A 14,928-nucleotide genomic window follows, 5' to 3' on the forward strand; every position below is an offset into this window, starting at 1 on the left:
TTTATGTTCCTATAATATTATGTTGGATTTGGTTGTTATTGTAGAGGTGTCTCATTGGTTTTATGAGACTAATAATATGTTGGTGTTTGAAACATGTATTGTGTCAATAAAGTTTCTTAGATTTTGTAAAAGGAAAAGACATGAATCTCCTTTATTCTTTTAAGGACATTAGCTAGAAGTTCATTTCAAACTTTCGATAACAGCTTTGTTTTTCAAATAAGGCAAACAAAAGGGCATAAAATGTTGAATTCTTTTGGCTCTCAATATTAATTGAAATGCAGTGATACCAATAGAAAAATATATTTAGATGAAAAAGACGAAATTGTAAGAATTTTTTTTTCGCACTCTACAAATCTTATATAGCAGAATAGAGAAAAACCAAAGAAAATAAATTCATAAATTAAATAAAAAAAGTGCAATTAGAGGATTATAACCAACTTTCCACTAACAATGTTAGTTATTTTAAATTTGCACTTTCCCATGTGGCCTAGTATTTCTAAAAACAGAGAAAATATGAATGTAAATGGAAAATATGAATCCCAAACTTTTGACAGTGTAGACCAGCGTGCAGCCTAATCCCTTATTGGTGGAGGCTATTACAAGATTTCGAAAGGCTTGTGACAAGTTCTTGTTGGTAGCTATAAACTTGAAAAAAATGAAGATGATGTTACAAAACAGTTTAGTAATCATGGGTTCGAGGAGAATGTTGCAAAGAGTGGCATAGCACATAAGAGAGCTGGTTGATGGTCTTTGGTTTCAACAACAATTAAAAATAATAATCAATAAACATATAAAACGAGAAAATATTTCATATTATATATTCTTATCTTTATTTAAATTAGTGTTGTTTTAGACTTTATAAGAAAACAAATTTCATTTTGCAATCTAAGTAACACTTTTGGTGATAAACTAATTTAAAATTCTTAAACATATAATTAATTTAATAAGCAATTTCATACAAATATGGTAAAATAATTATTTTTACTTTTTTTTTTAATAATGAAAATCTTAAGATTCTTATATAGAAGGAAATATATAGTCAACATTTAGTTTCTAAAATAATTATCAAATAATACTAAATAATTATGCAAACATGTTGATGATTTAATTCGGATTTTAGTATTGGTCTACTAATTTGGTCTAAGAGAATAATTAATACAAACAAAATTAAATCTAATATATTTTGGTAAAAATTTAATTAATATTTGAATTCAATTTTAAGAAATTTATATTTACTAATTGGAAACAATTTTTTCATTAAATTCAAAAAATAGTAATTATTTCATATACCCTATCTAAAAATCATTGAATAGTAATTTATTTTATATACATAAAAAATCATCCACCTTTGACTAGTTTCAGTTTCCAAAATCTTATGGTTTTATCTCAACTCTATTTAAGTGAATTCGCGAGTCTTTCAACACATATCCAGCAACAATCATATCAAAAAAGTGAGAGATTGAAATCAATTTGTGACCATGGTAAAGGTAAAACTTGCATGGGTAGAGAATAACAAAGCAAGAGCCATATTTTTTAGGAGAAGAAGCGAAGGAGTACTAAAAAAAGTAAAAGAGCTAACCATATTGTGTGATATATTGGCTTGTCTCATCATTTTCAGCCCTAATGACGCTGAGCCAATGGTGTGGCCATCTGTTGAGACGGCTCGTGGCCTCTTAGACAATTTCTTCAGCTTACCCAAGTTTGAGCAAAAAAAGAGAGATGCATGTCTCGAATCATTTTTGAAGGAGAAGATAAACAAAGTTCAAGAAAAACTGAAGAAAAATCAAGAAAAGTGTAAGGAATATGTCATTGATCAGTTGATGATACAACTACAACAAGGTTGTAGAATTGATGATTTTAACTTAAATGAGATAAATGAATTACTATCTTTTTCAAGAGATAGAATCATACTTGGTAGGGAAATGCTAGGTTCCATGCAGTTTTCTCCTCTTCGTGATCCACCGGTGCTTCCATTTGAGGTGCAAGTCGAACAGTTAGCTGAGAAGAGAGATGAAGCAACAGTTCTTATTGAGTTGGCCAACAATGATGTTCGCCAAGAGCCACCTCCTAATGAAACATTTGCTAGAGAAGATCATGTTGATCTGTCGTTGCTTGGTATAGATAAAGATTGGTTGAAACTGAATAATTATCATTTCTAGACTAAGAGTTGGTACTATGTTCTAGGTTTGCTATGCCTTTTATTTTAAAATTTGTTTTTCTATTTTGTTTTTGTCAATTTTAACAGTTGTCAACTTCTTAAATCTTTTATCTTTGTTATTCTGAAATCATATTTGGCTATTTTTTTAAATCAAAAATTTTAAATTATAAAAATATATCCTTACTTAATATATCATTAGTTACATGGATTGAATTAAATATAAAAGGAAATTAGTCTTACCCAAAGGTTTATAAGAAATACCCTAGGATCTAATTTTGTAAGGTGATTTCACATTTGATTTAGTGTGTAACAAACTTAGAGATATAGTATGGTTGCATTTGTGTATCTCAAGCTTTGGTTGTTTGAAACTCGTCAGTAGAATTGAATTATTCAGCTTGTGGGGAGTGAAAATAAAATGGTAATGGATCCTGAGATTTTTCAATCGATTGGAACAATGGACGATCTCTTTGTGAAGTTGATGATAATGTCATGTATAAGGTTTCAGCAAAGATGGTGACCGAAGTTTTTTAACTGGATTGTTTAGTCAATGCTATCAAACTTAGTTGTAGATTTCTTTAAGGATGAAAAGGATGGCATGAGGTTCTTTACCAGTGTATATGCAGAATGATTGTCAAGTTCAGATGTTTTGTGATGACCATCCTAAATTATGTGTAAGTTTATATTTATAGACACAAATTATCTTTATATGTGTGTTAAAAACCTTATAAAAACCTTATAAATGCCATTTAGAGTTTTTTAGAACTTTATATATATTTGGATTTAGTCTCCTATTAGTAATGATGATCTTGATGTACCTTATCAACCATATACAAGTTTATAATTTTTCATATTTGAAAAGGGGTATTTTTTATAATAGATAGAAAAGAGGGGTATTCTAAAAAGGGGTGTTTTTTATAATAGATAGAAAAGAGGGGTATTCTAAAAAGGGGTACAGTAAAAGGGGCGTTTCTCAATAATTCTCTTTATATTATCATATAATATGAAGAAATACTATAATGTTTTATTTTTGGACTCAATTGTAACTTTTAAATAAACAAATGCCTTTAAATAAGAAAAATATTTATTGCAACAAGTAACTATGTTCTTGAATTTTATATCATAAAATTTATTATTAATAATATGTATACAAAATAATGATTTTACCTTTAACAAACAAAATATGGGAGAATGTAAAGAAAAGTATGAATTCAAAAATTAAATTGCAAAGAACAAAATTTTTACTTATGGTAAATTAAATATCTAATTTTTATTGATTTTCCAAATAAATTAATAACTTCCGTTGACTTTACCAAGTAAGGCACAAGCACAACAATGTTAATACTTGATAGAATTAACTAAAATTAAGCCGTTAAATGACTTTCCAACTAAGTCAACTAGTTTTTATTTTACTATTTATATTATAAGAAAATATGTATTCTCTCTGTTTCATTTTAAGTGATGTTTAAGGTTGTTACACACATATTAAGAAAACATATTATTTTTCTCTTTTCTATAAAAATTCCGTTAAATAAAATTAATTCAACCAATGAGAAAATATGATGTATAATATGATTGATCAAAATTTATTAAATAGATTAAATACTTGCATAGAAAATTGAAAACATCACTTAAAATGAAACAACTTTTTAAGGCTAAAACATCACTTATAATGAAACAGAGGGAGTAATAAATAATAAAACCATTAAATTGGTGCGCTTGTATTTTTTTTTTCTTTTGACATCATTACAAATTATAAGTTTCTCTTGAGACGGACGGAGCTTGAACCCGGATCTGGTGAGAAAGCAAAATAGATGAGAACCACTAGCCCACTTGCTCCTTCTCAATGCGCCTGTAATTCAAGTCGTGGTATTTGAAAAAACCAATGAATGTTTGTAACTAGTTTTAGAACATCAATGAACATTCATGATTAATTTGAAAAGTAATTAAATTTAGAAATTTAATCCATCACAAGTAAATTTAATATTTTTTCTATCAATTTTGGTAAATTAATGCTTTTGACATTTTTCCAGAAAAAAAGAGAGAATAAATTAACAATTTTATGGCTAATATCTAATTTTCAATTTCCAATTTTTTTTAATATCAATTTTGAAATCAGATCAAATTTATAGCATATACCTAAATATAACAAATTTTAATAATATTAAATTAGGAAATTAAATCTTGCATTTAACTTAAGATATTTATTGATCATAATGATAATATATCCAAGAAATTGTCTTTGACTATATACAAACACATAAGTGTCAAAGTTTTTTGAAATTTAAGTTCCCATTATGATCATAAATATAAATGTCAATGAATTTTTTGCCAAACAATAAAACTTTGAAAAAAGGGGAAATCAATTAATAAAAAAATTAAAGACCAAAATCTATATAAATAGAGCCAATCTCTAACATATATACAAACAAATAAAAACATTTGAATTGCTTAATAGAGTTCATAAAAAAATATTAAAACTATGGGTAGTACGAAAACTTTGGTGACTTGTTTCCTTGTAATAATACTCGCAATTTCGTTGTCTAAGCACACTGTTTGGGCTTCAGGTATGATTTAAGTTTTTTTTAGTTATTCTGAAAGTTAGTACTCCCTCCAATTATTTTTAAGTGATGTTTAAGGTTGTTATACATATATTAAGAAAACATATAATTTTTGTTTCCAGTAAAACATCATTAAATACAATGAATTCAACCAATAGGAAAATATGATGTATAATATGATTGGTCAAAAAATCATTAAATACATTTAAAATTTACATAGAAAAATGAAGGGATGGAGTATATGTGTGTGTGTAAATTTGGTAATGACCATGTTTTTGTTTCTATGCATATGTGTAGACCTGCATACAAAAGTTTTATTAAAATTCTATTATCTAGATTTATATAACTATCTTATTATTAAATTTTTAAAATTTACACATGTTTATATTGATTATATTTAACATATACATTATGTGGACTTGTATAGCGATAGGGACCAAAAAATTCTCAATTGATCACTGCGATACTCGGTGTTATGGAGGGGATGAATGTAAGAACTACTGTATTAAAGCTGGGTTTAAAGGTGGAGAGTGTGGTTCTCTTTGTATTCCATGTCCCTTTAAATGTTGTTGCCAAAACTAGTAAGAGCATCACCAATGGTGAAAAATTGTTTTGGGTCTTTAATGAATAAAATACTGATATTTCTAATATTATTTAATTATGCTTTTAAATTTTATTTTATAAAACTAAATTGATCATTAAAATTTAAAAACATATGTCATGTTTTTGTGGTACAAAATGGGGTTCTTAAGTCTCTTATTTTAAAATCGTTTCTTACACCCTTTTGTTGAAAGTGGTCTAAGGTCACTTATATATCCTCTCTCAAAATTAATGATTCTAGCTACGCATTTCCTTACTTTTTCTAAGTTATTGAACTTAATTTGTATTATATGTAGACGGTCTTACAAGCTTACGACTTTGACTTTTGTAAATGTTGTATTGAACAACAAAACTTTATATTTACTTGCCTCAGTTTAATGTTATTTTCTCATTTTAAATAATTTATATTTTTTATATATATTATAGGAATTTTTTTGACATTTTCTTGTTTTCATAATTTTCCAAAAGTTTACATTTCTCTTATTTATGTATACATTTTTTCCTTTTAATATAGTAAAACTTTATGATTTCAATAATGTTATTTTTAACTAATGATACGGCTAATTAGGATTGAACGGTTAAATATTGATATACAAGGCTATCGCTTTTTAATATAGTATAAATTTATTAGATTTATAGATTATATTTGTGCGACTCGATCAGATAAGTAAATTTAATTATGTTTGAAAAAAATGTTTTCATTTTATAGTGAATTTTAAATTTACGACTCTGTAAGTTTCTAATTAATAAATCTGTATATAGCTTTTTTTTTGGTTAAAAAAATCAGTATATAGCTAATATAACTAATTATAAACCAAAGGAAACAATACTTTCAAAAAAATATGGTTCATATTTTCGATTTCAAATCTTAACATATATTAAAGATGCAAAACATAATTTAACGTTATCTAAAATATATATAGTTATGTTTCACCCAAAATATATATACATATATATATATAATATATATAGTTATATACTTGTTTAATATTTTATAGTCATACTTGATTTTGTGCCCAGACATAATAAATATATGCATCCGACTCTATGCCTTTCGGGTTCACATATATCAAATTCTAATGACTAATAATTGTTGTAGAAAAAATGAGCTTTTGTTAATATTGGTAAATCGTATTAACTTTACAAAACTATAAATTGTAACACCAATGAAAATTGTTACGACCAATCTCAACATGCATGCAATTCAAAATTATTTGATGTCCTTAATCGAAGAACCTAACCGACCCGAACCGAACCGAACCGAACCGAAGTTCGTTAAATTCGATTTGACTTCGGGTTATGGATGCGAACCGATCGGCAACTGTTAACTTTTAGTTCAGTTTCAGTCTATTTCGGTTCGGTTCGGTTCGGTTTTTTCGGTTTTAACCTAACAGCTGAAATATTTAAACCTGATTTTAAGATTTTTTGGGTTTCTCTAAATATCAAAACTTGCGGCGTTTCATTTCCACTCCGACGGAGACAGTTGTCCGATTCTCATCTCCGTGGTAAAGGTTTGGTTTTTCCGTTGATGTTTGTTCGATTTTACGTTTCTTCACAATCGATTTGGTCATGGACTCATGGGTTCCCTTGGTCATGGGTTCAAAGACTATTACTTTAAAAAAAGTTTTGTTCTTTCTCAGTTCATTCAACTATAACTACGAGTTTGTGAATGAGTCTTACGAGTTGAACATTTTGATTCTTTTTAGTTTTGTGGAGTTCTGATGTTTGATTTAAACGTGATTGTGAATCTTCTTGCTATTGACAATTGAAATTAGGAAACTTTTTAGTTGTTTAGTCCTTGTGTTGATCCTTGTGTAAAGTACACGCTTTTGTGTGATTGATGAGTATGAGTCTCCTGTTTTGGTGTTAGATTCGTATTGATGGAAAAAAAATGTGTCTTTTGTAGATAATGTCTTCGGTTTCTCGTCATGAAAGCAACAATGACTTGCTTAATGAAGAGGTTCAAGGAGGAGGAGAAGAAGGAGTTCAAGTTGAGACAAGTGTGGGGAAGAAAAGGACAGAAACAGAAAGATCAAGTTCTGATTTCCCACCAAAATCAAGGAAGAAGATTGCTCACAGTTCTGATATATGGCAACACTTTACTCGAATCAAACATGATAGAAAGAGAAATGGTCGTTGTTGTGATAGTGATGATGATAGTAGTGATGATAATCTCAAACCCATTAAGTATGATCCAGATGGTTTTAAAAGATCAGTCAGTGAGATGGTTGTTCTTAATGGGCTGCCATTTTCCTTTGTTGAGTCCGAGGGGTTTAAGAGGTTCTGTCATAATGTAATCCCTGTGTACGAGGATGATGTATCAACACGGAAAGCTACTAGTGATATTGTTGCAATGTTTTTGCAAGAGAAGGCTTCTTTGAAGAAGTTGTTTAGTGATGGTAAGAAGAGAGTCTCTCTCACTGTTGATATATGGGAAGCTCCTACTACTTTATGTAGTTACATGATTGTAACAGCTTTCTGGATTGATGTGAATTGGGAATTGCAGAAGAGGATCCTTAGCTTTAAGCCTGTTACAGATAAGGAAGGAGAGACAATTGCAAGGAACCTTATTGAATGTTTAGATGAATGGGGAATTGAGAAAGTTTTCACAGTCACAGTTAATAATACCGAGAGTAATGATAAGGCTCTGACCTTATTTAAGGAGGCTATGAGGTTGAAGGGAGCTAACGCATTAGTTAAAGATGGTGAGTTTCTGCATATGCGTTGTTGTGCGCACATTGTGAATCTGATTGTAAAAGAAAGTATCGAGCGTGCAAGTGATAGTATTGCTGCTGTTCGGAATGCGGTGAAGTATGTGCAGTCATCCTTTACAAGGTTGAAGTCATTCGAGTTGTGTGCAGAGACAGGAAATGTTACTAAAAGTAGCTTGTCATTAGACAGCATTACTCGGTGGGATTCAACGTATCTTATGTTGAAGGCTGCACTTAAGTTAAGGGTAGCTTTTGAGAAGATGTTAGATGAGGACAAGCTCTATGGTGAGTATTTTCTTGAAACAGAGAAGGAGACTGGAAAAAAACGGGTTGGACCGCCAATTTCAGCTACTTGGGATGAATTGGAAAGGTTGGTAGGATTTCTCAGAATCTTTTTCCATTGTACCGTGGGATATTCAAAACATAAATCAGAAGCTTCTTCAAATGGTCACAATGACATTGCCAATATTGACTGGAATCTAATTGAATTAAGTAACAACGACGATGAAGAAGTACAGAAACAAGCAAAAAGTATGAGGGACAAGTTTGAGAAGTACTGGGATGGATTGATCAATATAAATCCACTTGTGATTGTTGCTAGTGTGTTTGATCCAAGAAAGAAAATGAAGTTTTCTTCACTTTGCTTTGAAATGCTCCATGGTAAAGATAGCTTGGAAGCTAATCATCTTACATCATCAATTAATACTGTGATGCGTCATCTATATGAAGAGTATATTACAATGCTGGATAAACAATCTCAAGAGGATGCTGCTGCAAACCAAAGCGATCATGGCGATTCTAAGCAATCAATTGTTGTGTCTGATTTACCAGATAATGAATTGTTTATAAGAACTGATTCTTTGTACGAGATGATGCTTAAGAAAATGAGAGAAGAACAAGCAGGTAAGGAGCTGGAAAACTACCTGATAGAACCAGTTGAGCGACAGAGTTTAGGATCAGATTACGATGTTTTGTCATGGTGGAAGCGTAAAAGTTGGAACTACCCAGTCTTGTCAGAATTGGCTAGGGATGTTCTTGCAATTCAAATGTCTTCTTTTGCTCCTGAGTCCGCTTTTTGTACTAGTGGTCGAATCTTGGACCCTTATAGAAGTTCTTTGACTCCTTACATTACCGAAGCTGTGATATGCTCGCAACAGTGGTTGCAGACTTCCTTCCAGTCTGAAGCACCACTTCCTACCTTAAAGGAGATGTTTGAAGAACTCGACTTTCTTGAGTCACTTGGTAATCTGGTTCTTATAACGTTTTCATATTTGTTGAATGGTGAATATTGGTTATCTAACTAACTTTATTTGTTTCCATGTAGATTCTCGGAAACTGGTCACTGAGGTCTAGCTGCAACTAGAGGTACAAAACTTGTTTGTATTGTGGTATTTCTAAGTCTCTGTCTTTAATTTCCGCATTTTTCTTCTTTGACAGTTTCTGCACTCATTTCACTATACTCAACCTTTGCATCATTGCTTCTAGTCTCTGCAGTCTTTATATAATTCTAAAAGTCTCGTCTTTTCTGTCTTCAACTCTACATTTTGATTGTTATTTTCTTCGATTCGCCTTTTTAGTCCTCTTTCTATCTCTTTTTTAGGCTTTAGTCTCTGCAGCCTTTGTTTTGTTTTCCTGCACCCGGATCAGATCAGTATCTATTCGTCATGCCATCTTAATGCATTGCTAGCTCTTTAGTCTCTCTTCATGTGTTCATTGCTTTTTTTTGGACAAATGTCTTCATTGCTAAGTTACTTAAGTATCGGGTGATATCTCACAATGGTCACAACATAGAGTTGCTAGACGTTGGTGATTTGATGTCTTTTGAGGACAGGACTGATATAAATCAAACCAAGTGAACCTGATAAGTTCGAAAATGTCTTTTTGGTGATTTTGCAGGAACTCACTCGGTCTCAGCAATGGATAAGAGAAGACTAGTAGTTAGTAGTATAAGACTCAAGACTCTCTTACTGCTGCTAGTTGTCTAATTAGCTCTATTTGTTTTTTGAAACTTTTCTGAAATCTGAAATTATGAAGTAGTCACTTCTCCTTAACTTTGAAATCTCCTTTTCAAGTTTGAAAGTTAAAACTTAAATCACAAATTCGATCTAATTCACTGGTAAAAAATTACTATACAAATCATTTTATCGTTTCATATGCGTTTTATGTGCAAATAAAAACATGTATAAAAGGCTTTTGCGCAATGCTTGTTTCAGTAGCCTCAAACTAAATCTTACCTTTTCTATAAAACATGGCTTTTGTGCAATGCTTGTTTATTGTTTAACAGAGTCATCTTCATCTTCATCTTCAATATCCCAAGTTAAATCCTCTTCTTCACCCGCTGCTGCTACACTAACCCGTCTTCGCCAATCAGATTTCTCATCCAAACTCTTATCCTCATTGCTCTTGATATCTTCTTCCATCTTATCCCACCCAAGATCTTCAACCTCAGGTAACGATGGCTGAGTCGAAATCACCGAGATATCACTATCCTTAGACGAAACCTCTCTGCTCTCTACCACATTCTCTGAACCCATCTCACGATTCAACGAACTCTCACCATCACCCTCATCATCATCAAGATCCCAGCTCAAATCCTCATCTTCGTCACCAGAAATAGCTCTGTTCACAAGCTTAACCCTAGCTTCTTCCACAAGCTCAAGCTTATACACTCTATAAAAATACCTCTTCCAAAAACTCTCATCATCAACTTCAACAGGAACAATCTCATCATACATCTCTTTAAAACCTTTCTTCTCATCAAACAAACCAAAAATCTCATCCCTCTTCTCATCTAACTTAAACCCTAAACCCCAATTCTCAAAATCAACTAAATCATCAGGCTCTTTAACAAACGTGCCTTTATCAGATTGTATCGCAAGTAACATCATCTCAAAACGACTGTAAGGTTTCACAGATACGCCACGTGTACGGCTACGATCCAGTGGTTTCAGAGACAACTTACCTTGAGAAATCATCCTAGCCGTTGATTTCCACACGGAGGCTCCGATATCGTCGATGACTTGACCGACGGATTCTAACGACTCTGACGCGACGGAGGCGCCGATCTCGAGTGAATCGGGTAATTTCGAAGCCACGTGGCGGATTATTGAAGTTTCTTTCTTCAATTCGGATCCGAATTCCTCGAAATCGCGGCGGTAGGATCCGATTACGGATTCGGATCTTGTCGTTAGGGTTTTGATTAGAGTACCGAAGCTCCATGGAGAAGAAGACGAAGCTGTGGTGGGTGAATCTGATTTGAAGAGATCCATGAAGGGTTTTGATTTTTGAAAAATTTGTAATAAATTTAATTAATGAATCAATGTTTCGTTGTTACTGTTCTGATTTTGAAGATATAGGAACCGATGTCGGTGGCATGTGTTTTGTATGAATCAATATATTTTTATTTTATTTGTTTATTTTAACTAAAATGACGTTTAATACGGGATTTGAAGAATAATCTATTTTTTTCTTTTAATATAAAATTACGATTGATAATGCAAATTTAAAGTTCATATAAACTAAGTACTCAAGATTATAATTCGAATATATCAGTTGTTTTTTTATTATCAAAATAACTAAAATAGTTATATATTTATGGAATTGTGAAAATTTTCAAGCTTTTACAATTTTTTAAAATTTTAGATTTATTTGAGGTTCATGTACAGGAACCAAAATAAAATAAGAATTTTGTTAACCGTGATTATAATTGTGTAGCTCCTTAATAAAATAAGAATTTTGTTAACCGTGATTATAATTGTGTAGCTCATTATTTAGCCAATAGGGTTGATGTTTGAGAGTTTATTTCGGGCATAGATTTTGTACATCAACATATGTGGTTGCAGACTTGCATCAACTGATTTGTAACGATTTTAATATCTAACTAAAGGATAGCTCGTGCTTACCTCTCGGATGATATTTTTTCGAGACGTTAATAAAATTGTATTTATTTAAGATAGTGTTTATTTTTTCATATCGTAAATGTTTAGCAAATAAGATGTTTTTAGTTTTAAACATGTCTGGTTGGTTCGACTGATTAATTTACCCCGAACATTAGATACTTTCTCGATTTGAGTTTAATGCTGATAACTGGTAATCTTAAAAACCAAAAAAATTGCCATTAACCCGTGACTCTATAAACCGGCCAGATTTTGGTTTATAGTGATAGCAAATTGCAAACTGAATATTGTTTGCAAACTGCAAAAGGGCCGCAAGAGGACAATATTCAGGCCCAGGCCCAATAGTTTGCAATTAACAGTATTCACAAATGGCCACTTTTATGATATAAAAAAATAATTGTTTAATTCTATAAATATTAAAATGAACATTAAATTCCTCAAATTTTTCAATCTTCAAGATTATCTCTCAATTTTTTTTTTTTTTTTTTTTTTTTTTTTTGTAAACCATTATCTCTCAATTTTCAAGTTTGCAAACTAACTTGTAAATTAAGAAATGAAATGACTTTTTCTCACTCCACTTTAATCTGTTTTTACATAGTTTTTAGGAAGGCATTAATAAAAAGAAATCGTTTACCAAATTAGAATTAAGAAAAAAAAAAACATTTTGGACAAAAAAAAAAACAAAATGAGAATCTCTCTGCAGAGCTTCTCGACTCTTCCAAAATTTATTCCACTCCCCTGTCCTCTCTGTCCTCTCTGCTCTCTCTCTATCTATAAAAATGATGATCACATCTTCTTCGTATCATCATCATCATCATCATCATCTCCTCACGATCTCACCATTACCAAACCCTACTCTCTTCTTCTCTGCAGGTAAAAAAAACACAAATCTTCTTTAATCTTTTCTTTTCAATTTCAGAATTGTTCAATTAATCGTTTCCTTCTTCGGTGGGATTATGTTTCCAGGGAACCCTTAACTTGTTCTTGTCTGATCTTGTCTCTGTGTCTGTTCATCAACAATGGCACATATCCTTTTCTTTGATCTGTTCATTTTTATTACATAGGGAGATAAAAGTTTAGGTTTTTATTTTTTAATGTTCTGTGATATTATTTTTTTGTTTGGCTTTAATTGAAGCAAACGTGGTAACCAAAGAGAACGTGATCGTGAAAGAGCTCAAGCTAGAGGTAATCATAAACCTAAGCAACCTAAGAACGATGGATTAACTCCTGAACAACGTCGTGAAAGGTAACTAATTATATAATCTCTGGTTTTTGGAATCTTGAGGTAAACAAGAACTTGTTTGAGAAGTTTAATCCTATGTTTGAGATTAGTGCAATTGGTTTTAACGGTTTGAGTTTCTTGGAATATAAGACAAGTTCTTGAGTACTGCTAGTGTTTTTCAGTGTGAGTGTTGGAAGAGATTGATGTTAGTTTAGATTCGTTTTCGATGTTCTGTGTTGGTGAATTGAATACATAAATCACAATATAGTTAATATCGTGACATGAAATTTAAGGGAGCTCTTTAAAGTTAGTGAGGTCTTGAAGGTAAAGTTTTGTTGATATGATTTAGGTTTGTATTGTCTAAGTATGTTGAGCTGAAACTAATTAGATGTATTGTTGATATGTTGATAGATTGATTGGATGAGTGTTGTTTTTTTATGATCTTGAGCTAAACTAGGACTGGTTTAAGCTGATTTGAGAAGTTGAATGAAGTGTCTTATAGAGTGTCTTGATCTCTATGAGGAGTTTGAGTGTTAGAGCTTGGTAGGATCGTTAACAGAGATGGATCAACCCGAGTCTCGATCTAGTTCCTTGAGGATTGTAATCTGTAGTTATGAGATCTAGTGGATGGCTAGCATCACTTGATTGGACTGTTTAGTTTCAATTTGATTTGTGATTGTGAGTGTCAGAGTAGACATATGTGAGTTTCGTAGATTCATTTATGAATTATATGCATAAACCACAACCTATGCCTTATCACATAGCTTATATTCTCGATATAGAAAGTGAAACTGGTAATTTTGATAGATTGGATGATTGTTGGGTTTCTATTGTTTTTTTACCTTTTCGTGTGTGTAGAGACGCGAGAGCATTGCAGGAGAAGGCGGCTAGAAAGGCAGGACAATCAATGGGAGGAGGGAACCATGACCACGCCCTTCGCGTTGGTGGAAAAATCAAGAAATAAGACTGATCATGCAGTAGGGGTTTCTCTGATATTTGTAATTATATGTTATTTATTGGTTGATCATCCGAGTTGATTCGATATCGTGGGTGGGGGAGGTTTTCAAGAGTTGTGTTAAAGTCTTCGAGTGTGATTCTAATCTTGGCATATGAACTTTTTGTTATACGTCTTATATTCAGTGAAATGTGTTGATGCTTCGTTCTTTTGCTTTTCGAGTTCTCGGTAATAAAATGCTTTGGATTGTCCTCAAGTCTTGATTTCAATTTCCTATGGTGCTGGTTGTGCATGTCGTCGTATATTGATGTGTCTCATAGTGCAAAACATATATACATTCGAGATTCAAGAAATTTACTACCATCATCTGCAGGAGTCTCATTAATATCCAAAATCTTATTATATAAACCTTGGTTTTCAAAATCAGCCATTAACAAGATCGTGACACGTGTCAATTATAAACGATAAGATTTTGACACGTGTCATAACTAATTTTGTTAATATTCGGATAAAATATAAATATTATTAACCCTATCGAAAAAGGAAATATATAAAATAAATATTATAAAGAATTATATATTAAAAATTATTAATAAAATTAAAAAATAACCTAATTTCAGTTATGTCAATTTGGTTTATTAATAAGATAGAGATTTAAAATTTATAATTAACAAGAATATATGGCGGTTTTTGTTTACAGAAGAGGATTAAGGTTTAAACTTTAATTTTACAATTAAGGTTATTTTTTGGTTTGGGTATATAAATGATAAATAAGAATTATGGTTTATCTTTATAAATTAAAATTATGGTTTAAGTTTAACGATTTGG

The 14,928-nt window shown here is 31.2% G+C and overlaps 4 protein-coding genes across 5 annotated transcripts; 3 read left to right on the forward strand and 1 right to left on the reverse strand.

Annotated features, from left to right (window-relative positions):
• The first annotated feature begins 1,478 nt into the window (after nucleotides 1-1,478).
• LOC17880142 (agamous-like MADS-box protein AGL104) lies at nucleotides 1,479-2,159 on the forward strand. The gene is made up of 2 exons (XM_023778489.1): nucleotides 1,479-1,699; nucleotides 1,898-2,159. Exons 1-2 carry the CDS (start codon nucleotides 1,479-1,481, stop codon nucleotides 2,157-2,159), a joined length of 483 nt encoding a protein of 160 aa, XP_023634257.1.
• Nucleotides 2,160-4,585: 2,426 nt separating this feature from the next.
• LOC111829705 (defensin-like protein 46) lies at nucleotides 4,586-5,369 on the forward strand. Its single transcript, XM_023779604.1, has 2 exons — nucleotides 4,586-4,722; nucleotides 5,144-5,369. The coding sequence occupies exons 1-2, from the start codon at nucleotides 4,638-4,640 to the stop codon at nucleotides 5,296-5,298; spliced, it is 240 nt and encodes a 79-aa protein (XP_023635372.1). The 5' UTR covers nucleotides 4,586-4,637; the 3' UTR covers nucleotides 5,299-5,369.
• A 4,745-nt stretch (nucleotides 5,370-10,114) lies between these two features.
• On the reverse strand, nucleotides 10,115-11,327 carry LOC17878504 (BSD domain-containing protein 1). Its single transcript, XM_023779309.1, has one exon. The coding sequence runs from the start codon at nucleotides 11,294-11,296 to the stop codon at nucleotides 10,298-10,300; it is 999 nt and encodes a 332-aa protein (XP_023635077.1). The 5' UTR covers nucleotides 11,297-11,327; the 3' UTR covers nucleotides 10,115-10,297.
• Nucleotides 11,328-12,571: 1,244 nt separating this feature from the next.
• On the forward strand, nucleotides 12,572-14,356 carry LOC17880060. Of its 2 annotated transcripts, none has more exons than XM_006285049.2 (3): nucleotides 12,572-12,796; nucleotides 13,059-13,169; nucleotides 14,004-14,356. In XM_006285049.2, the coding sequence occupies exons 1-3, from the start codon at nucleotides 12,609-12,611 to the stop codon at nucleotides 14,107-14,109; spliced, it is 405 nt and encodes a 134-aa protein (XP_006285111.1). In that variant the 5' UTR covers nucleotides 12,572-12,608; the 3' UTR covers nucleotides 14,110-14,356. The 2 variants fall into 2 exon arrangements, 1 of the variants encoding a protein (XP_006285111.1); XR_002832866.1 differs by having other exon boundaries at nucleotides 12,592-12,796; nucleotides 12,890-13,169.
• The last annotated feature ends 572 nt before the right edge of the window (nucleotides 14,357-14,928 follow it).

Source organism: Capsella rubella, unplaced genomic scaffold, assembly GCF_000375325.1.
Source record: "Capsella rubella cultivar Monte Gargano unplaced genomic scaffold, Caprub1_0 scaffold_7, whole genome shotgun sequence".
NCBI lineage: Eukaryota > Viridiplantae > Streptophyta > Magnoliopsida > Brassicales > Brassicaceae > Capsella > Capsella rubella.